This window comes from Chenopodium quinoa, unplaced genomic scaffold, assembly GCF_001683475.1.
Source record: "Chenopodium quinoa cultivar QQ74 unplaced genomic scaffold, ASM168347v1, whole genome shotgun sequence".
In the NCBI taxonomy this organism is placed as follows: Eukaryota; Viridiplantae; Streptophyta; class Magnoliopsida; order Caryophyllales; family Amaranthaceae; genus Chenopodium; species Chenopodium quinoa.
Genome location: NW_018742204.1, coordinates 10,429,780 through 10,454,347, shown reverse-complemented (window position 1 = coordinate 10,454,347; position 24,568 = coordinate 10,429,780). Strand labels below are relative to the sequence as shown.

The 24,568-nt window shown below is 39.7% G+C and overlaps 2 protein-coding genes across 2 annotated transcripts; one reads left to right on the top strand and one right to left on the bottom strand.

Annotated features, from left to right (window-relative positions):
- Positions 1–14,729: 14,729 nt before the first annotated feature.
- On the bottom strand, positions 14,730–20,004 carry LOC110715231. The gene is made up of 3 exons (XM_021893824.1): positions 19,694–20,004; positions 18,776–19,332; positions 14,730–15,265 (listed from the first exon to the last, which is right to left on the bottom strand). The coding sequence occupies exons 2-3, from the start codon at positions 19,230–19,232 to the stop codon at positions 15,216–15,218; spliced, it is 507 nt and encodes a 168-aa protein (XP_021749516.1). The 5' UTR covers positions 19,233–19,332; positions 19,694–20,004; the 3' UTR covers positions 14,730–15,215.
- A 3,091-nt stretch (positions 20,005–23,095) lies between these two features.
- Positions 23,096–23,809, top strand: LOC110723098. Its single transcript, XM_021902429.1, has 2 exons — positions 23,096–23,290; positions 23,375–23,809. The coding sequence occupies exons 1-2, from the start codon at positions 23,096–23,098 to the stop codon at positions 23,807–23,809; spliced, it is 630 nt and encodes a 209-aa protein (XP_021758121.1).
- The last annotated feature ends 759 nt before the right edge of the window (positions 23,810–24,568 follow it).

Genomic DNA, 24,568 nt, shown 5'->3' with positions numbered 1-24,568 from the left:
TCTTCAACCCATAGAAAAGGACCTTGCCGAAGGTCCCATTGTTTTTACCTTAAACAATAAATATTGTAACATTTTTTTTATTTGAGACAAATATTCCTTGTCTGATCCCCATGTTGCAATATTTGGGAAACGAGGGAAGTATGTGAAAAGACACAGTCATATATATGTTCATATAAATGTGTATTGCATAAATGATTTAAAAGTTCTTATAGGGTCAAAACTAGAAAGTGCTCACTTGAGGCATTCAAAAAGGAAACGGTAGATTAAAAGGGAAGAAAACGCATTGATATTAAGTTTTGGGGAATAGTACTCAAGAATGGGGATGAAATTTGGTATACAACATTGCCCAATTACTCTTTCTACACCCAAAAATAAAATTAAAAAATTGTAATTTAGACAAAAATATTGGGTGTACAATTAGTATTTTACTTGGAGAGAAGGAGGCTTGGCTCAACTAGCCAAGTCTCGAATTCTAGGTGAGAGACCTGGGTTCAATTCTCATCAAATTAAACTCACATTGGGAGGATTTCCCTTATTCCCCCATCTCAAGCCCCTCTCAAGGTGAGAGTTCACCTTACCAATTAATTCACCTTACCAATTAAAAAAAAAAAAAAAAAAAAAAAAAAAAAAAATTGTACCTGGACATAAATTAAAGTAACAGAGTTTTTTTTTTTTTTTTTTTTTACTTTTTTATTAATAAAATTGGTTCTTATATTAATAAAATTGCTTTTTTTTTATAAAATTAAAATCAAATTTCAATGAGGAGCCTATTTATTATAACACAACTAATGTTTAGTCCGGACGATGCCCCGAGTCATACGTAATATGTTATTGTATTATAGTTTTCATGAATTATACTTATGTAGATGAATTTGATAGATCTTTCATCCCCAAGAGATACAAGGTAATAGTTACATTGAATAAATATTTAGTTTATTCTTTGAGTATCATTTTTTAAAAAAACCAAATCTTGTGCTTTTCACTTGTATAATTTTTTTTAACATATTAATAACATGGTTGATATTGGCTTATATAGTTAAATAATCATCTTGTTATAAGAGGTTTGGTTTTTGAATCACCTCAACCTTATGTTTTTATGTCAATGACATGGCGTAATAGTTTCAACTATTAAAGGTCATGTGGCATCATGAGATATTGAGAAGGTGACGTGTCATAATTAAAAAAAAAAAGGGCCTACGTGGCACATTAACATTTTTAGAAACGCCTTTTAGTATAGATGTCTTTAATTGTGCAATGCACGGGTTGTTCATAGGAAATTGTAATGCGTGGTTCCTGCAGGCGGATGCACGATCCGCAGGTGCATCCCTTTCAAAAAAAAAAAAAACATTGTATAGAAATGTAAAGAACATTTAGTTAAAGTGAAAAGAACATGTTAAAAATTGTAAAGAGCAGAAATAACATTGTATAGAAATGTTAAGGACATTCAGTTAAAGTGAAAAGAACATGTTATATAATTGTAAAGGACATAACATGCTGTTAAATAATGTTCTTTATCTTCATGTTCTTTGATTGTCAGTATAATAAACTTTTATTTGTGACATAATGTTAATTGTTTATTTTGAAATGTTTTTTGAATTTTGTCTTTAGATTATGGTGATTGAATAAAAATAATGTTGGTTGAATAAAAATAATGTGTATTACTCCCTACACCTCTTAATACAAAGCCTCTTTCTAGCATTTACTACTCACATACAAGTAATAAAGAGAAAGATGCTTTTAATTTAGGGATGGAAGGTGATTAGGGGATTTTTATCCACCAATCACCGTCTGACAAGTGGACCAACCAGGTTCCGCCACGTGTCCTTCACGTAGGCCAATAGGAGTCTTCCACGTGTCAATCACAGATACGTCCTCTACGGACCAATTGAGACACGCCACGTGTCCACCCATGCCAAATGGGAAAACCGGCCAACAAGGCCCAATCCTGTTTAGAGGCCCGGTCAGCCCTAGGTTTACCCTAAACCTAGAGAGTGGCACGCTTCTCAAGACTATAAATACTTAATTAATCCTCATTAAAGGGGAGGAAGCAATGAATCTCACTTGAAGAACAGAGAAGAACAGAAACATTACGGAACACACTAATAACCGGCTAATCTCGCTAACAAAGCAGATTACCTACATTAAACACTCTCACCTAGAGAGATCTTATTACTTTAATTTCCGTATTAATTACTCCTTAATCAGGTACTAACTTGACCGTTGGAGGCGGAGCTCTCAGGAGTCTCCGTTATTTTGCAGGTACAGGCGTCCGGTTCCAGTCTCGGAATTGTAACTCTCCCGCAGGACATCAGAAAACCCCGAAACATTTGGCGCCGTCTGTGGGGAGAGTACTTCAGAGATGGCATCCAAGTCTGTACCGACTCCTGAAGAGAGGCGTCCCCTAAACGACCCTCAAGTTCAGTCGGACCATGACACCGAAAGTGAATTTGAAGTTGAAACTCATACAGCTCCAGACGGGACCCTAAGGGCCCGACGTACCCGTCATACCGAAAGGAGGGAACGGGAGCATCTTCAAACAGGAAGCGAGCCAGCAGGCGCACCGCCTGCTCGGCAACAGCCGACTGATGGGTCTGCTCCCATCACAAGAAACGAACTCATGACCTTCATGAGGGACTTCAAGGGAGAGATTCAAGAGTTGATCAACAAGAAGCCGCCTGCTTCAGTCACGGAGCAGTCGGCCAAGAAACCTTCCACTTCACTGAAGAGGAAGCCAGTTCAAGGGCGAGAGGCGACTCCTCATCCTAAATCTAGGAAGCGGGAGCCACCTGCCCTTGATTTCACAAAATTCCGTTATCCTACAGGAAATAGGAAACCGGTTCGTCATATTCAGGCGGACGGGTCAAAGCAAACGTTCACAGATGCTCGGCTACTGCTAGAGCAGAAGAAGAGTGACCGATTGTCAGAGTCAGCTTCTACTTCAGACTTTCAAGACAGTTTGCGAAATGCCTCGATGAGGCATACTCAGTCGTACCATGAGAGTCAGTCAGGCGGCACCTCCCGTCAGTCCGGCTTTCATAGTGCCCTGGCGGTACCAAACTTACCATTTGTGCCGCAACAACAGTATTTTATGCAGCCACCTCCATTTGGTGGACCTGCAGTAAAAAACGTCCAACCTATGGACTGGCAGCTACGGTTGCTTAGACTTGGTGAACAGCCGTCGGCCTTCTCCAAGGAAATTACTGAAGCCGCTCAGCCGGCCAAAGTAAAAAATGTACTAGTAGGCGCCTATGACGGCACTACTAACCCAGAAGACCATCTGATGGCATTCACCAACCTGATGTACCTTCAAGGGTTGGATGATCCCACTTGGTGCAAGTGTTTCCCAGCGACTCTCAAGGGAATCGCACAGCAATGGTTCGGCAACCTGCCGACTGGTTGTGTAAACAGCTTCAGGACGCTTGCTTACTTATTTGCCTCCAACTTCGCCATGAACATCCCTGCGAAGAAAACGACCCTTGATTTGGGAACAATTCAGCAGGGCGAGAAGGAGGGGCTTCGTTCTTACATCAGGCGGTTCAACCTGATGAGAATACAGATTCAAGGGTTACCGGATGAGGTAGCTTATACCGACTTTTTTAGAGGTCTCAAAGACGGGTCTACCTTCAAATTTGATTTGGTTCGAAAAAGGGTGGCGACTCTTCAAGAGGCCTTGATTGAAGCAGAAGCCTATATACAGGCGACTGATCTGTGTACGATAAAACAGTCGGACGGGAAAAGGTTCGACAAAAGAGAAGGACGACAGAAACAGTCGTCTAACAAAGATGAGAAAAGAAAAGAGGTCTGGGCGGCTGATTCCTCTAAACAGCCGGCCCAGAAAAAGAAAAAAGAATTCAAACCATACTCCCCAAAGTATGTGTTTAACAAGGATAACCAATTTATCCTAAAAGAAATAAAGGGACGGATCTCAATTGAGAAGCCGGTCCCCATGAAGGGTTCTGCAAACAACCGGAACCAAGATAAAATCTGTGCTTATCATGATGACGTTGGTCATCACACCAATGATTGCATCAGTCTCATGCGGTACCTAGACCGCCTGGCTGAGCAAGGTGATCTTGACACTTATGTCAAGAAATCTACGGGGAACACTTCCTCAAAAAAGCAGTCGGCCAAAAAGAATCAACAGGCCGACAGCTCCGATACAGATGATGCAGTCGTCTACACCATTGCAGGCGGCTTCTCAGGAGGCGGCCCACTATTAGGGGCAACAAAGATAATATAAGGCGGTTAGATGTAAATTCCGTTCACCAAGAACGGCCGTCCAAATATACATTTCCTGAGATTGTCATCACTGAAGAGGATCTAGGAGGGGTAAGGGGGCCGCATGACGACCCTCTCGTTATTGAATGTAAAGTGGCCAACCAGAGAGTTGGCCGAATCCTTATAGATACCGGGAGCTCCTCAGATCTCATCAGCAGCAAATGTCTGTCGAAACTGAAATATCAGACTGACTGCATACATCCGGCCTCCCACCCTTTAATAGGGTTTGGAGGAGGAGGAGTCCACCCACTGGGACGAGTAGATTTGCCCATTCGCCTTGGCGAAAAAGGGGAAGGACGACACATGGTAGTCCGGTTCCTAGTAGTAGAGGAACTCTCGACCTACAACATGATTCTGGGTCGACCAACCCTGAATAATTCCAAGGCTTTTATAATCCCGTCTCTTATGTTGCTCAAGTTTGAGAGGGATAATGGAACAGTCGGCTCCCTAAGGGGAGATCAGATGATGGCCCGAGAGTGCTATCTCTCGGATGTCAAGCCCACTGTTATGGCCACTGGGTCAAGTGGTGAAAAAACAGACCTTGACAATGTCAAGAAGAGTGCGCCTGTTCAAGAAGCAGGCGGCAAAAAGAGAAAGGCGTCCTAGACAGAGTCCGCAAGAAAAGCGAGAAAATAGCAATCATTGGCAGAGGAGCGGCCGGATGAGTTCCGCCCTCAGCCGGCTGGTGAGCATGTGGACCTGATCTTAGACGACTCACGTCCTGACCGAACAGTCAAAGTTGGGACGACTGCTCTGAGAAACCTTGGTGACGACTTTCACAACCTATTGAAAGAATACAAGGACATATTTGCATTTGAATTCCATGAAATGCCAGGCATTAGTCCTGATCTGGCGGTACATAAACTCGCTGTGGATCCGAAAAAGAAGCCGGTACGGCAAAAGAAGCGGAACCATGGCGAAGAAAGAAGTCAGGCGGCAGCCGCCGCAGTTAAAAAATTACTTGATGCAGGGTTCATTCGGCAATGTTACTTCCCAGACTGGGTTGCAAATGTGGTGCTTGTTAAAAAGCCGAATGGCACCTGGCGAATGTGTGTAGACTACACAGACTTAAACAAGGCGTGCCCCAAAGACAGTTACCCTCTGCCTAAAATTGATAACCTGGTCGACTCAACAGCCGACCATGCCTTGATGAGTTTCATGGACGCCTATTCTGGTTTCCATCAAATTCCCTTATGGAAGAAAGATCAGGAGAAGACGGCCTTCGTCACTGATCAGGGGTTATACTGTTACACGGTCATGCCGTTTGGTCTTAAGAATGCCCCGGCTACCTTCCAACGAATGATAAACACTGTGTTCTTTGATCAGATTGGGAGAAACGTCGAGGCATATATTGATGATATGATTGTCAAGACTAAACTTCAGAAAGATCATCTGACGGACCTCCGAGAAACTTTCGCCACACTCAGGCGGCACCATGTCATGCTCAATCCCAAGAAATGTGTATTTGGAGTTGAGTCTGGGAAATTTCTCGGATTCCTTATCAATCAGAGAGGAATAGAAGCGAACCCTGAGAAGGTGCAGGCGGTCATTGACATGCAGTCGCCTCGTACCATCCGAGAGGTTCAGAAGTTAACAGGTTGTCTGGCGGCCTTGGGAAGATTTCTAAGCCGATCAGGCGACAAATGCCTATACTTTTTCCAGGCAATTAAGAAAAAGGCAAGGTTTGAATGGGGGCCGGATGCTGAGGCCGCCTTCCAGAAATTAAAAGTTCACTTGCATTCCTTGCCGAGGCTGGTCAGCCCTTTGCCCAAAGAGGATCTCTACATGTACCTGGCCGTCTCTGATCATGCGTTAAGCGCTGTTCTCCTTGCTGAAAGGGACGGCTGTCAGCTCCCGGTCTACTTTGTCAGTCACGTACTGAAAAATGCCGAGTTGAGGTATCCCCTAGTGGAGAAATTTGGTCTTGCACTCTTCATGGCTGTTAAAAAATTGAAGCCCTACTTTTTGGCACATACAGTCGTCGTGTATACAGACCAACCTATCAAGCGGCCGCTGACCATCATGGAGTCGTCAGGCCGAATGATCAAATGGGCCATAGAAATACAGAGCCTCGAAGTTACTTTCGAGCCTAGAAAAGCAGTGAAGGGGCAAGCCTTTGCTGACTTTATTGTAGAGATGACTCGTCCTCCTGACTCTCAAGTTCCAGACCAAGTATGGAAGGTATATGTGGACGAAAGCTCTACTTCAAATGGTTGTGGAGCAGGTGTCATATGTCAGTCGCCAGAGGGCGACAGGTTCGAGTATGCTCTACGCTTCAGTTTTCAGGCTTCAAACAATGAGGCAGAATATGAAGCTTTACTAGCCGGGATCCGCATGTGCAAGGCGGCAAGGGCAAGAAAAATAGACGCCTGTTCCGATTCACAATTGATAGTGAGTCAGTACAATGGCGAATACGAAGCAACCCATCCGGCCATGATCAAGTATTTACAGGCGGTCCGACAAGCAGTCGGCTCCCTTGAGGATTTCCATCTGATCCAAGTGCCGAGATCAGAAAACAACCAGGCGGATGCGCTGTCAAAATTAGCATCATCCGCCTCCTCCGATACTCCTCGAACTGTTTTTTGGGAAGTAATGGAGAAGAGAAGCATCGAGGAAGACCCTATTGGAATCCTAGACAGAAGCTCAACCTGGATGGATTCAATAAGGGCATATCTGACAAACGGTACACTGCCGGATGATCCTCAACAGGCGGCGGCACTGAAAAAAAAAGCCACTTGTTTTGAAATGATTAAGGGAGAACTTCACAAGAGGGGGTACCTTCAACCTTTCTTAAAGTGTGTTACTCCAGAAAAGGGACGAGAGATACTAGATGATCTTCACTCTGGTTACTGTGCTTCTCATATAGGTGGTAGGATGCTTGCTCAAAGGGCAAGGCGGCAGGGCTACTTTTGGCTTACTTTGGAAGCAGATGCAATGGAGATGGTGAAAAAATGTGACAAGTGCCAAAGGTTTGGCAAACTAATTCACCGTCCGGCTAATGACCTCACTACCATTCACAGCCCACTACCGTTTGCTAAGTGGGGCATGGACATTCTGGGTCCATATACGCCTGCTACAGGCGGCAGAAGGTACATACTTGTTGCCGTTGACTACTTCACTAAATGGGTAGAAGCGGAGGCTGTAAAGGGAATCAAGACAAAAGATGTAATTTCATTCATTTGGAAAAATGTCATCACTCGGTTCGGGGTTCCCATGTCTATGGTTTTTGATAATGGTCCCCAATTTGAGACGCCTGTTCTCAAAAGCTGGTTGGGAGACCAAGGAATTGCACACTACTTTGCATCTGTCGGCCGTCCACAAGCAAACGGCCAGGTAGAAGCCTTTAATAAAATCATCTCAGACGGTCTCAAGAAAAAGATTGAACGAGCAGGCGGCCTATGGGCGGATGAACTACCACATGTTCTCTGGGCCATTAGGACGACTGAAAAAGGGGAGACTGGAGAAACTCCATTCCTCCTAACTTACGGTGCGGAAGCTGTTCTTCCAATAGAACACTACGAGCCGACTCTTCGAGTAATGCTATATGACGAAGAGGCAAACTGGGAAGCCATGCGCCTGGCATTAGACTCACTTCCTGAAAAGAGGGGCAATGCTGTTTTGCGCCATGAGATCTATCGCCTGAGAATGACTAGATCATACAACAAAAAAGTACACAGGCGTCCACTCAAAGTAGGGGACTTTGTACTTAGAAAAATGGAAGCAGTTGGTAGGGCTAATGAGTCTGGCAAACTAACTCCCAACTGGGAAGGACCCTACCGAATCTATGAGGAAGTCAGGGACGGTACCTACCGTCTGGAAACACCAGACGGACAACCGTTGCCTCGAACTTGGAATGTAGATAATCTTAAAAAATATTTCTTCTGAATGATGTAAAGTAAAGAGCTACTTAATAAAAGTTTGCACTTACTATTCAATTTCTTATTACGAGGGGCATGTCGTCTGTACCTTTACAGTCGGCTACTCTCCATTGAGTATTTTACTCACAATACTTAGCTAAAAAGATTAGGGCCTGGCCGACCCTGTGCCTAACAGGCGGCTACCCTTCTTTTACTTAGCACCTACGTTCACCAAGAACTTACCAAGGCCACCGGCCGAATGATCAGACAAGGCGCCAAGCCAACTGATCAAATCTACAAAACTAATACGACCTGTCCCAACATCATAGCAGGCGTCCGACGGCATCCCTCCGGATGAAATTCGTCGCAGAGAGCAGCTCCCTTTTGGGTGGAACATTGTTCTATAAACTAATTACACGGCACCTATACGACTGTCCCCAAGGGCAACCACGTAGCCGTTTTTGAGACAAAGATAACTCTATCACTAACCAAACCAGTGGTAGCAGTTGACATCTGAGTCAGATGACCGCCTGTATTACTTGGGATAAATGCAGGGGGTACCTATTGAGTTAATAGCCAACAAACATTGGCGAATCAAGGGGTCTAGCCGGCCTACGCCGCCTGGTACCTCTACTTCTCAAACAAAAGTGACGGCGACTGAGTAACTCCAACGTTAAATCATAGTCACTCCTTCAAATTTGGTATGGAACCTAAAAGGTTTGAGTCGTCCGCCTGTTTTTAACAAACAAGGGCACTCAAACCCCTATTCCTACTAGGTAACCTATTGAGTTAATAGCCAACAAACATTGGCAAATCAAGAGGATCAGCCGGCCTCCGCCGCCTGGTACCTCTACTACTCAATCTAGAGTGTGACGAAGACTAAGTAACTCCTATGTTAACTTAATAGTCACTCAAACTTAGTATGGAGCCTAAAAGGTATGAGTCGTCCGCCTGTTTTTAACAAACAGGGGCTCTCAACCACTACTCTTGCTAGGTTAACAAATTATGAGTTAAAAGCCAACAACATTGGCAATATAGGGAAACAACCGGTACCCGCCGCTTGTTATCTCTACCACTCAATTCCTTGGCGACTAGGTAATATTCTATTTACTTGGTCAGACCACTTTCCTACTTGGTTAAAATTACAAAAAGACAGGCACGCCTGCCTAAAAAGGATCCAGACAAAATAGTTCGAATACCGATTGAATAAATGGTCGACTGATCGTCTATCCTGGAAACATACAACCAGTCGTCCAGGGGCATAGGCGGCGTACTAACTATCCGTACCTGTCTGCAACGTTCGGCCATGTACAACAGTCGGTCTAGTAAACAATGGGATATTAGATATGGAATACTTGGACAAATTTGAAGCAAAATAAAAATTCATTATAAATAAGCCGGTCATTAAAGACCAGCAAAATATTCAAAGCCCCGGCCCCCTGGCCGGGTAAATACAAAGCAAACGGCACGCAGGCCGTGGAAAAAATACATTAAGCTTAAGAAGGGGGCAGTTCAGTATTAGCAGCTGCCGCCTGGTCAGCACTCTTCTTGCTGGACTCGGCTTCAGCTGCATCCTCTTTTGATGCCTTACCCCCAAGTGGCACAAGCGCCACAACCGGCTCTTCCTCCTCCTCCAACGCATCTCCCAACGCCTCTTCTTCAGCAGCCGCCAGGATCTCTTGATTATATGTTTCCGAACACTGGCGGTACGTTCTTTCCCAAGAGGCAAAGTCGGCATTGGGGAACAGGCGGCCCCAGGTCATGCGCTGGATTTGAGCGGAGTCTTCCATCATCTCCCGGACGAGCTCTTTCTTCTCTTGCTCGGCCTTTTCCGAGAGCTCTTGGGTAAGACTCTTCTCTTGGCTCACCAGGCGTTCTTTTACGTTGGCCAAGGATTTCTCCATGGCTTCGTAAGAGTACATTTTTTGGCGAAGAGGTTTCAGCTCGGCCTTAAGATTTGTGATGGTCGCCTCCAGCTCGTCATTCTTCTTCTGGGCCGCCTCTAACTGAGCCCGAACAGCGGCGGTAGCCTGCGCCTGATAATAAAGAATATCAATGGTCAGTACTTCATTTTGGGCAATTTGAAACATTGCCTTATCACAGTTAGAGGCGGCCATAGCTTTTGCAGCCTTTACCTCTTTGTTTTTCCGATCAAGCGGCTTGCGAAGGCTGTTAACTCGGAGCAGGGCCTAAGTACAAAAAAAAACAGGCGTCAGTTTCCAAACAAAAAAGATAACAGGCGTCCTGGAATTCAAATACTCAAACAGTATACCTCAGCAAGGACCCCTGCAATCCCATCAAGGTCAAGGGTGCCGGCACCCCTGACCGCCTCCCTTTCAGATGGAGGAACTACTTTGATCATGGACTTGGCTACCTCAACCAAGTCAAGCCCCTGAGGGCCGGCTGCATCAAGCGTAAAAAAGCAAGTTAGACCTAGTCAAGAAGGAAGCAAGTGTAAAAGTTTTTACAAGTAATTGTCCATACTTCTAGGCGGCCCCGCCGGGGTTTTAGAAGAAGTGGTCGGCTGCTTCTCAGCCGCCACTGTTTTCCTGGAAGACCTAGGAGAGCTTGCAACAGTCGTCCTCCGGGCCTTGGGGTCCGGCTGTTGCGAGGAAGAAGCTCTTGGAGTGCCCGACTGAAAATAAAAAGAGTTAGTATATGCATAAGACAACTCCTAAAAGAGGAAGAGTTTTCGAAGCCTACCAAGGGTGCCCCCTTGTTGGGGGAGTCGGTACAAGACTGTTGCATGAGAGAGGCCCGCAACATGGCCGCCGCAGTCTTGGATGCTGTTATTTTACTCATGGCGTCAGCTGCAAAAAATAAACAGCAAAGTTAGTAAAGATCCCAAGTAAACAAGGCGTGAAAAAACAGAGTATTTGTCAGGCCGGCTACCTCTAGAGCACCGACTGCTGAGACCACAGGCGTCCAAAAAGTACTCGTCATAGAGCCACTTGAAGCTCGGGACGCAGTTTAGGGGTACTTGCTCTCGTACCCCTGAAGTAGAGTTCACCCTAGTCTCTACTTTGAAGAGTCCTTTGTCTAGGATCTCTTTTTTAGCCTTTGGGGGAACAGGCGGCATGCTGCGACCGCCTGCGAGAAGAGGCGGATCCCTATTCCACTTGTTAAAGCGTTTGTTCAGCTCCGTGTCTGAACCCTCGGTGATAAGGAAGGTGTTCCGCCAATCCTTCCATTTGTTCGCCTTACCTCTCGTCATGAGGTAGCCCCTATGGCTTGTTAATTGATACCAGCCGGTACCTCCCGACTTAGGGGTCCGGCTGAGATAGTTCATGTGGGCGAAAGCCTCAAAGCTTGGCTCCACCCCGTACATTTCGCACCCGGCCACATAGCCGAGTACGTTTACCCAAGAGTTGGGGGCTAACTGCCATAACCCCAAATCATACCCATCTAAAATCCGCTGAACAGCCGGATGTAATGGGAAGCGCAGTCCAGCTTTGATGGCCGCCACATAGCAGCCAAAGCAGCCGTCATCATAGCTGGTACCAGCCGGCCAGACGACAGTGTCTTCTGGATCTGGCACGAACAGTAAAAATTCGGGGCCCATTCTGTGGTTAGCTATAAAGCTCTCCACTTTGTCTTGCATGGTTGCGATCCGGCCCCGGGGTACCGTGTAGTAGTAAGGGGTGTTTTCCTCTCTGTAAGAGGCGGACGGCTCCGCCCAATTGTCCCCCTTCTCAACTGCATGAGAAAGCCTCGCCTCTTGTAGGCGGCTGTTTCTTTCTTCTGAGCCTTGAGAAGCGTGGCCAGAAGAGCTGGACTCAGACTCGTCCTCTGACGAGTCCGAAGAGGACGACTCCTCCCCTCTCCCAGAGGGGCCCGCCTCCTCTCCCTTAGAAGGAGCAGAAGGAAAATTAGACATATCAATGGTGAAATGGGAAGGGACCACCTTGACCCCTCCCTCAGAACTGCCGGCTGTCAAGCCGCTTTGCTTCACTTCTACATCTGGCGCCTGGTCAGATGTTTCACTAATGAGCACCCTTTGGGAGGAGCCGTCTGAGTTTGAGATCATAGCAGTCTTTTTCGTTCTGGCCATCACGTTCTGCATAGACACAGATACAGTCGGACTTTGTATAAAGGGCAAAGATGGGTCCAGAAAAGGGCAGGCGACACTCCTAGTCCTAGATTCAGCCGTCCCCGGTGACCGGCTGATCACTAACTTAGGTCGTGTCGTGTGCTTCCGTGGTGCCATTTCAAAAAATAAAAAGAAAATTAAGAGTAAGAGAACTGAGTTACCTGAACGAGTGACGGTTGATGAAGTTCTGGAAATCCGGTGCAGTCGGCTTGTCAGAACAGGCGGTAGGCAGAAAAGGTCTGAAATGTCAGAGCAAGTTCAGGGGTCCGAATGTTCTCGCAAAGTTCTCAAATGTGAAAATGACCGAAGTCAGCACTTCCTTATATAGGCAAAGTGAGAAGGCGAAGGGTCGCTTCCAAATTCAAAATTTGGGCGGGAAAATCTCTCGGCCATTTGCAAGGTGACACCTGTAGCAGGCCGTCGCCTGTCACCGTGTGGCACCTGTCACAGGTGACACGTGACCAGTCACGTGCCACCTGTGAGGGGCAAATGATTAGGGGATTTTTATCCACCAATCACCGTCTGACAAGTGGACCAACCAGGTTCCGCCACGTGTCCTTCACGTAGGCCAATAGGAGCCTGCCACGTGTCAATCACAGATACGTCCTCTACGGACCAATTGAGACATGCCACGTGTCCACCCATGCCAAATGGGAAAACCGGCCAACAAGGCCCAATCCTGTTTAGAGGCCCGGTCAGCCCTAGGTTTACCCTAAACCTAGAGAGTGGCACGCTTCTCAAGACTATAAATACTTAATTAATCCTCATTAAAGGGGAGGAAGCAATGAATCTCACTTGAAGAACAGAGAAGAACAGAAACATTACGGAACACACTAATAACCGGCTAATCTCGCTAACAAAGCAGATTACCTACATTAAACACTCTCACCTAGAGAGATCTTATTACTTTAATTTCCGTATTAATTACTCCTTAATCAGGTACTAACTTGACCGTTGGAGGCGGAGCTCTCAGGAGTCTCCGTTATTTTGCAGGTACAGGCGTCCGGTTCCAGTCTCGGAATTGTAACTCTCCCGCAGGACATCAGAAAACCCCGAAACAGAAGGAGTACATTTTATTATCATGTTGTTTATTAATATTCCGAATGTTCTTTATATATATATATATATATAGAACATAAAGTTGATTTTTTTTTTTAACAAAATAGCTATATGTTCTTTACAAAACAACTATATTTCATTACAAAACAATTATATGTGATGTTCTTTATAAAATAGCTACATGTTCTTTACAAAACAACTATATGTTCTTCACTGAATAACTAAATGTCCATTTCGCCTTTTAAAAAAAATAAAAAATAAATAAAAAAAGATGCACGGAGCATTGTACATCCGCCTCTAGGGAGAAAATTCAGAAAATTACATTGAGAGATAAGTAAGGAAATACCAATAAATAATTATTGGTGTGATATGTAACTGAAAACATAATTAAAGAAATAAAAAAAAATTTGGGACTTCAATTCAAAATGAGGCTTGATAGAAAGGTGGAGGGATTAAAATTCAAGAGAAAAAATAAAAAGGTTGAATTGAAGAGGCTAGGCGAGATGAACGTGAAGTGTTTAATGAAAGAGTTAAGAAAAATAGTGAAATTAAAAAATAAGACGACATGTGACATATTGGATTAGGAAAAAAAAAATAGAGAAGTGTAATAGAATGAATGTGTTTTTTTATTTGAGTTTTTAAATACTAAGTATAGTCGTATAGATAATCTTTGGTTTAACAGGCCTTTTTTTTAAAAAAAAATGTTGATTTGTGTAGGTGTATCTCGTGTTGTAAAAACATGTAATGGTTTTGTTATCAAAAGCCTTATTTTCCTGTTTTGTAACGATTTAAAAGCTTAGTTCTTTAGTGGTTAGTTACTTTTTTGTTGTAATTTGTAATACTCTCTGTAAATCTACCAGGTGCCACACCAAAAGTAAAGAAATGTGAAGGGCCTCTGACTAATCATGAATTCATGAGGTATACTGGTTTTGTGTCCCAATTGATGTGCTTTTACAACGATTTGCTATATTGCATCGAAAATTTTTAACAAAATTATATTTCAATTTATACATCTGAAATATTGGTATTTTATTGAAAATAAAACTTTAAACTAACAATTTTATCCTAAAATTATATCCAAATAGAATTTTAAATTAACTTTTTAATCGTTTATTTAAATTTATCCATCGTGGCGCGACACTTGGCAAAAAGTTAAAACGCCAAGTGTATATATATATAAGTGATATATATATAAAGCTTAGCAAAATTCACACTAAAAGTTTAGCTTTATATATATATCACAGAAAAAAGAGGAATGAGTAAATGGTAAAGCTAAGAAGATAATTTGCTTGGAAACCTAGCCTTTGCATTTACAAATTATAAGCAACCACAAAGTTATCAACAACTCTGCACGTAATCCCCGAATCTCAGATTTCTAAGCAAAAATAATTCACATCACTGTCAAATTGTCAAATGCTCATGTAGGAAGATAACTACACATACTATTAATAAAAATAAAACAACAAAACAGAGTTTTTGATATTATTTATGAAGTAAAAGTATTTACAACTGATGAATCAAATTAACCACAATATCCAAATGTATTTACAAAGGCGGTCGAAACAAAGAATTTACAAAGAATTCACACTAGCAGTAATTCAGGGCTTTTTTTTTTTTCTTTTTTTTCTTTTTTATAAGCCAAACTTCCCCTTGTTTTTTTGTATTTTTTTCCTATTATTGATGTTTTTTCCTTTTAAAAAAACATTTAAGATCTTATTAACAAATCTACATGATAAGAAAAAATAAATACGAGTAAACGGTTTGATGTATAAGCCGTTGTATTTCAACTTACTGTCAATCCCATCATAGTTAGTAGAACAGTATCAAAGAAGTTGAAATACATCAACTGATAAAAACCCCATTTTAACGATCATTTAATTCACAAACTAAACAGCAGCAGAAAGAGCATGGCAGGGAGCAATATGGCTAGTTCAGTTATGCTGTAGAGAAGAAAGCCACCGTTCCATGTACTTTTCGCCATCTGCGAACAATAAAAAAAAATGCAGAACAAGATCAGAAAAAATTCCTCACATCCTAAATTGGTTATGGACTTGTGGACAACCCAAAATCTGTAGCACATATGCATTCTGAACACGCACACACATAATCACTTTGATACGTAATCACCTTGATACAAACCTACTAAAGCAAAGACGTACACAACATCTACATAGATTGATAGATTAGGAAGACAATCTATCTGCACAATACCCTAAAATAATAAAATAGTATTCCGTAGAATAGTTGCAAAGAATGTAACATTAGCGATAAATATTCAATTGCTACTTGCCTAGTATTTCGGCAGGAATAATAGTAATTAGTATTACATTATCAAAATACACCTACATCCAACACAATAACAATTTGACTTGATATTCAACCCCCTCCCCCTTCTTTTAAAAAAAGAAAGAAAAAAAAAAAAAAACACACACACACACACACACTTACTTGATGATCAAATGCAAAATTCACGTTCTTCAAAAACATGCTTTCGACTAGTTCCTCCAGCATTCTGTTTGAGTTAAAATATATCTCCCCCAGTCACTTACAATGTATATAAACATGTCTAGGTGCTGAGGTGCAAGGTGATAGTGGTCACTGTTCCCCCCAAATATTCTGTACCAGTGAACTGAACTTGAGTTCATCACTACATCAGTTCATCCTATATGGCTAAATTTTACTGTACACGCTCTACCGATAGCGAACTGATTTGAATCAAATCAGGAGAGTGGAACTAACTGAAACTGCCCACCTTAATTAGTCTGTAATTTACTTAGATAAATAGGTTCACTTGCTAGCGACTAAACAGACAAGAGCTCTACTACCCAACGATAGCAGCTACTAGAGAAGAAAAAAAAAAAGACACAAGAAAGGTGTGAAAAGGCAAAAGCAGATAAGCCGATGGCTATAGCCTGTAAATGCCCTCAAAAAAAGCGATTGACTTGACAACGGAGTTGAATCTTCAAGTCCATTTTTTTTGGTTCTAGGCAAGCCAATTTCAAAGAGATGCAGGCCAAGGCGCAAAAATTTTCATTTTTCACAAAAATCTTTACTGCAACAAACTTAAATGAGGCACACTAGAAGGATACCCATCGACTCAATACACCTTGAGCCATTTCATATATTGCTCCCAGCAACCAAATTTAATCTAAAAGATGTGCATCTTTTCATCCCATAGGACAATCATATAATCATGGAAACTTACCGAGAATCTTAATAATGAATTTTTTTTAAGGAAAAAAAAAAGCGTATTGCCGGATTCCATGAGAAAAATGAGGCATCGACTTTTTTTACCCCTATTTTCACACATGGATGATATTCTCCTTTTGTGTACTTTCCCTCACACGCATTTTGATTAACTTTTGTGTTACCTTTCGTACAGCAAATCCTCACCCCCACAACGATTCTCTTCTTCCTTCCTCAAATTTTTCTATCACCGCCGACATGAATTATGATAAGAAGAATAATAAAGGGGGAAAGAGAGAGTAAAGAGGAGGGGGCTGAGGAGGAAAGAAGAAGGAGGTCTTCCATGACTGGCGCAAGAAGAAGAGGAAAGAGTATAGCTTTATACAAGAAGAGTGTGTTACTCGAGCACATGGAGAGGGAAAAAGAGACCAGAAAGTTAAAAAGTCCACCAGAAAAGACAATACAAGCCACAAGGTGTTGCTTTTAAAAGAGAGAAATTTAAAGATTCTAAGTGACAAAAGAAAAAAGTTCAACTAGTTGAAAAAAAATAAAGTGTAAAACAAGTTAATTTCGGACACAATGTCCTAAATTTTACCAATTTTCCAGATACTAAAAGTCCGAGCTTCCACTGCCAGTTGGAATATCTCCCATGCAACGGAAAGATGACTAATAAACCATCAAGTGTACATAAGCCAAGGAGCACAGCACAAAACATCTATCATGGATAAACAAAAGATAAGTTCTAAACCATGTGGTTTTTCTTCAACATTAATATCACTCGAAAATTCACTCAAAAACGCCATAATGTCTACTATTTTCTGAGTTTCAAACCCAAGCGGTTCAATCAGCTAGGACTTTAGCACTATAAACTGGAGCAACATCAAACCAATTAAGATGTCACTATTAAAATGTTCAGACTAATTGCATGACTTTCTAAACCAAATCTAGTAACTTCTAAGAGCTATACTAAGTGGTGTGATATTAAACCAAATCTAGAGTTCTAGACACTTCTAAGAGCAGTATTATGTGGTGTGATATTAACCCAAGATATTGTCGTTCAATCTTAGTCATCCATTACTACCATCAGTCAGTCTTTTCTATTGGCCATTTTCCTCCAAACCAAACTATGTTCATCCACATCAGCCACTATCACATATCTAACTGAAGCCCAGAATTCCCATCCCACCCATATAAATCTGCCACTCTTCCTCTGGAGCTAGAAACCAAAAACAAATTCCAAAATCCCAAACATTCTCCGGGGGAACATGCCTACACCAACCACTAATTGATAATTGTTGGCTCATGACAGAGGGTTATAGGTGTGTTTTGTTAACCTAATTACGAACTTATTAAGGCTAATTGTACTATAGTAGTAGTGAGCTAGTCGGAACTTCACCTAACTTGTTGGAACTTATGTGAGGTTAAATTTCTTAAACAGTAATATTTAATATAAAAGAACACACTCTAGTTGTATTTTTATAAGTGTTAGGCTGCCAACTTGTTATCAACATTAACAGCTTAACTACCATTGTAGGATCCTAAAAGTATGTATACAAACTAGATTTCACAGAAGAGCAAGAGGGTAAAATCTAGCTGACTACTATCCTCTAAAGTCTAAAGTTGTTAAACCACAAGCTTGTTGACCAAAAGAAAGTAATGCTCACTCCTATTGTAGAATAGCATATCAAAAAGGGTAATCAAGTAGTTTTGTGCCAAAGATTAAGGCATACAATGCAGGCTAACAGGAGAAAACAGCTAAGAGCCTAGAAGAGGGCAGATGACTAACCATGCTCCAAGCTTTTTTGGGCAACTATGTAAGCACTTCATTCTTGAAAACCAAAGTCTAGAGAGGAGGGATAAAAAGAGCAGTGCAATTTCTATCCCCTCATATCAAGGTACAAATAAGACCAACATGAACCGTTCAATACCTGAAAATCAAAGGTATCCTCAATTTCTAAAGGGTGATGGTTTCAGACAATAACAACCATTTCTTGTCAATTTTTCATTTCAATGTGACTGGAGAACTTAGAGAATCTCACAACAATTCTTAACAGGCAAAAAGTAAATACTATAACAATCAGAATGAGTACAATAATCAAGGACAAACATATTTTGTCGAATGAGCAATTCTAGCTTTAAGTTCAGCAACAGTTCAAGCTTATAAAGTACAAGATTGCATAAACGAATAAAACATGATTGATGATTTAAAAAGATAAACAAGCAACACAAATGAAATCTAAGGAGTAATACTATCCACTTCCAAAAGAAATAAAAAGCAGTTTCTGAAACCAAATCAAGAACTTACCAGCAGAATAAAGCTCTGGTACATTGGCATTATTGACCACACTGTTTTTCCTACGGTCTTGGTTCCCTCCAGAGCCACGCCCGTAGCACCGGACAAGAACACCAAATCCCCCATCAATTTCATCCTCACTCAAGAACCCCGAGGCATGTGGCTCAGACCATCCTATCGACCAATCTGAAGCATCCGATTCATTATCAGACGTACCACCTCCATCTGAAGGCACAAGAACAACATCATGCTCCTTATCAACCTTCCCACCCTCTTGAGCCCGCCCTTTTCGCCTACCCCTCCTCGAGTTAGAACCTAAATTAGCCCCCGTCCCACTAATAGCAGGGAACTTCAGCACATCTACATTCAATTCGGTCGACGAATCTAGAGAAGACCCTTTCTTCAATTTAGCATCTTTTTTTTTACCACTCCACAACCACCAAGATAGGTTGGGAAATGTCAGAGACATAAATCAATCAGATAATCTTGCCTCCTCCTTATTTCCCCCCTAATTTTAATTTTGCAAAATCAACTACTCTTTTACAGATTAATTCCCACAATTTTGTAAACTGCAATTAAAAACAATTTAAACCCATAATCAGACGATAATTAACTAAGCTAATGACAATTGAATCCACATCAAGCAATATAAACAGCAATTATACTAATATCAACTAAATCAAGAATTCGCTTAAAACCAACTAAACATCCATGATTACTTAAAAATTCAACTGTAATTCCAAAATTAGAACTTTCCATTATCAGATTACAATTACAACAAAAACAAGAACAGAAATCAACACCTCAATAATCTCTGATATAATAAAAAAGATAAACAAAAACCCAGAAATTATTTAATAAAAAAACTAAGAAAAATTGAAAAATTCAACGAGAAATTTGAGAAGAGAAAGAAGCAATTAAATAGGGTACCTTGGAAATCGTAAATAAAGTTGAAGGAAGGAAGGAAGAAATTTGATTTAGGGTGAAAAAATCAGAAATCTTGTCTTAGACGCCAGTATAACTCCAAAAAGGAGGCGAATAGAAGAATTACGCCATTATTTAAGGAGGAAGAAGAAGAAAGGAGGAAGTTGTGTCAAAGGAGGAAAGCTTAGGTGGTAACTTGGTTCATTGAATTTATCCTATTCATTATAATTATAACTGGATATTTTTTTATTTTGTACTTTTATTCTTTTCCGTACTTTTTTCCCTATTTTATGCAGTAATTTTTTTATAAATTAATTATAGTATAAGGCTATAAGCTGCAATTTTTATTTTTTATTTATAAAATTAATTTCAGTTTTTTTTACGAAAAAAAATAAATTTAATTTAGCAAATATAATTTCAGTTTTGTAAAAATCAGTAAATTACAAGAAGGAATATAATTTTAAAAAAAAATTAGCATAAATAATTTCATTTAAAAAAAATTTCACTTCAGTAAAATTAATTTCAGTTAAATAAAATTAATTTCAATTAAGCAAAAAGAATTTTAGTTTAGTAAAAATAATCCAGTTCAACAAAAAAAAAAGGTGAAGTGAACCGTTTTTTGTGATTGTTTACCGCATTGTATCATGTCGTACAAGAGCAATTAATAGAGTGCGTCACTTTCCTCTTTTTTTCCCTCTAACAGCTTAATCATCTACCAAGATCTTTACCTTCTCTCTCCTCGTGACTTTACTCTTAGGGCCTCTGATTTACTGAACTGAGTTGCTAAAGTGAATTGATTGGAGCTGAAGTGATCTGAAATTAAGCTGAAGAGAACAGACTCATAAATTAATAGTTTAGAATTATAAACGTTGACAAATATTCTCTAAAAAGGTGGGTGTACGTTAATTAATTGTTAAACGGATTAAATTTATTTTAAAAGTATTTAGTTACCCTTTATACTACAAAAGTTTTTATTTTTCCATAATAAATTTTATCTTTCAAAAAATTTATAATGTATTAGATTAATCATATAAGCCTTTAAAGTATGTAATCATAAATCTATAAGAAACAATTGGTACTCTAGTGCAGCCAAGATGGTTGAAACAAGGCCCAAAAGCCCAACACAAACGCGTGCTAGAACAAAACGGCCCACCCGACCATACTTACCTCAATCTTTCGGTAAAAAAGAAAACAAAATAAACCGTCATTTGTTTATTGTAAACCGCATTGATTCAAACTTCTCCTCCCAAAATTCATTTACTTCCCAACATCAATTTATTTTCTCTCTCCATTCTCTAGTCTTCTCTCTCCTTTCTCTAGTTTTCTTTCTCTAAAAATTTGCAAACTCCATGAAAAGCAAGGTTTAACCCAAATATCCGAAAAAAGGGTAAGTTGTTATGAAGATTAGCATAATTTATGTTAAATTTCATAATAGTCCGAAAATTTTTATGTTGAATTTATGTTGAATTGTTTAGCGATTTATATTAATTGTCCAAAAAAATTTCAAATATTTACTTAGTTTTTTAATTTATGAAAAAATTACTTCATCTAAGTTAAATATCAGTGATATTATGTGAATATTGTTTACATTTTTTAGAATTTACATTTTTAAGTTAATTTTGGTTATTTTTGGAGAAAATTGAAAAGAATTTGTTGGTTTTTTAATTTTATTCTGTAGAAAAAAAAAGATACTAGTAGTAGTTCAGATGACGAAGATCATGCGTAAGTATTGAAAATCATTGTTATAAATTAATAATTCATTGTTATATTGTTGATTATATGAATTTTGATTTTTCACTAAAAACCCTAAATTAATTTAACAGCAATCTTTCTCAATTGTTTGGAAAGAAAAACAAGAAAGGTGTTAAAGTTCGATTGTAGATGAAAATATCTTGAAGGATTTGGAAAAAGAAGTTGAAACTAAGGATGAAAGAAGTACAAATGACAAGTATGTTCGTTTTGTTACTGAAAAAAAATTCATATTTATTGTACTTATGTTCATTTTAATTATTATTATACTCACTTTATACGGTAGAAATATGATTATTGTACATTATAATTTATGACAAAGACAATGAAAAATGTTCAAAGCCTTCTGAACAAACAAAAGAAATTCTAAACAACAAAGTTTCGGAACTTGTAACACAAATATTGTAGAACTTTCAGACCCCCTCAGTGACAAAGGGTATGCAATTTCCACAATTTTTGTTAAAATTCATTTTGGTTCACTTCATGTTCGTTTACATAGTTTTTTTCTTTTTTTTTTTTGATATAAATTTTAGTAATTTTGTGTTCCAATTTATATATACAGAAATTTCTAAAAAAGAACGAGGTGTTGGTCAGCCTACTAAGAGCACCCTTAACCATGAATAGAAGAAATTATTTGAGTTACTATTTACATAAAATAATGTTAAAAAATTTAAAGATTTATGAACAGTGCAATGAACAAATACAAATGGTTTGGAAAAGCAAACCGTTCGTCAAAAATTATTTGTCTGACAAAGAGTTACTTTTGCTAATATTTTACTCAAAAAAGGCACGTGAATCTAGTAGAAATTAAAAAAAAAAACAAAACAAAAAGGGGAATTTGTGAGATTGTGCCACTTGTAACTAGCATGAGTGTATGAATTGGTTATTAACGTTACAAAAAATAGTAATGTTACAATTTTTGTAACGTTAATAACTTTTAACATGAATTTTTTTTTTTTTAAAAAAATTACCAACGATCATATTTTTTCATTCTCTATAAATAGACACCCACATTGATATAGTTTCGACAACCTCCAAAACTACCTCTTTTTAAACCATAGTTTGTATCTTAATTTGATTTCTTCACAAAACTAGCCAAAAAATTACAAATTATGGATCTAAACATTCCTAATTATGCTTTTAGTAATCCAAAACCTCAAACAAAGCGTAAATCCAAAAAAAAATCCACAACAAAATCCACCAAATTATAGAATACTCAAGAAAATTGGGCTTAAACCCCCCCTAATCACCCACAAAATTCTCCACAAGTAATCCCTCGAAGTTTCACCATGAATTTTGAGGGAAATTGTCAAAATTACCCACCAAGCTTCAACTACGCTCAACCTAGTCAATCAAACTTCTCAACTGAATCAATTAACCAACAAAATTATGGTGAATATGGTTCAGGAAGTGGTTATTCTCATCAGTCAACATCCGGAGGAGGCGGGAGCACAGACGAAAATTATGCACTTGATGACGATGAAGAAGACGATGATGAGGAGGAGGAATTGGATGTTCCATGCACCCAAATGAACTACACCGAACTCCTAACACAGCCAACCTTCCAATCTGTACCTCATCCCACTCCTAAACCCACTGAAGAGCCTGATAAAAAAAATTTGGGATGAAGTAGAGACAACTGCTTTAATCTCTACGTACATGAACACAACCAACGATCAAATTACCGGAACAAATCAAAGATCAAATGTATTTTGGCAAAGGGTTCTAGCGTCCTACGAAGATGCAAGAAAAGCAAACCCGGAGGAGATCGCCATCAGAACCGTTGGTACTCTGAAGGGACGGTGGTTAAGAATTGCTCCGGCAATTGTCAAGTGGTGTGGTAGCATCGACAAGGTAAGGCTGCGTAGTGGGCAAAATGTTGATGATGTGATTGATGAGGCCCACAAGATCCATAAGAACTCATATGGGAAGTTCTAGTTCTATAAAGAGTGGCTCCAACTTAAGAAGTGGGATATATATCGTTCTATTCTTAAGCAAAAAGTTCATGTGTCAGGACGTGGTCGTCCATCAAAGAAGCCTGCGACGGTTAATACCCCGGAGAGCGGTAGCAGCGAAAAGAGATCAAGGGATGAAAATGGTGGACAAACACCAAATACACCAACAAGTGGAGACTTTTTTACTGATGAGTTTGTACCACGTCCTGATGGTTTGAAGAAGGCTAAGTTGAGGTTGAAGGGTAAGGAAGTAACAACTCAAGCACTTGATACTTTCGAATCATTTGGTGACAAACTTAAACTATACGGTGAGATGAGGGATAAGACTGTTGATAGAGATTTAGAAAGGCTCAAGTTGGAGAAGAAGAAAGAAGCTAGAAAACAAAAGCAAATTGAGCTGGAGGAGAGAAACATTTAGATGCAACAATATAAAATGAATTGGGACATGATCTAATAATTGCTTGCCAAAGAAGTTCGTGCCCTGTGGGAAGATCAGATGATCATCGAACTCCAAGAATACCTCAGCAAATTTAGGGCATTTTAATGTTATGTTATGGAATAGGTTGCATTGTGCTAGTGATGTTTTAAGTTGTTTTCCCTTCAATGTATTCAGTTTCAAGTTAGGTTAGTTGTGTTATGTTTAGTTTATGTGTTTGTCCTTCAAAATGGTATTGTATGTGTAATGAATAGTATTGCAACCATGTAATAAAATTTTAAATATTTTGTCGTTTTATGTGTGAAACTTTGTTCACGTGATTTGTTAAGTCAATTTCAATAAGTACTTTTCAGAATCCAATTGATTTGACGACTCTATTTGAATAATTTTCTAGAGTCTATTAATACTTTTCAGAGTCAAAGTAAATACTTTTCAGAATCCATTTATTACATGCAATGGTCTTACATGTGATGACTTTTCAGAATTCATTGAGTTGTCAAATCTACATAAAGTTTTATTTAATTTTCATGTGATGCACTTGTGCATTCATATCATTGATTATTTTTATATAAGATCCAAACTACGCCTGCGAAAGTGCAACCTTTCTTCATCAAAACCCTAATTTAATTATGAAACTAACAACTTTTACTCTTTCATATAACATAAGAAGAAAATGGATTCCTACAAAATTAATATAAGCTCCACTGATAACTCAGATTAGGATAGAAGGGAAGCATTAGC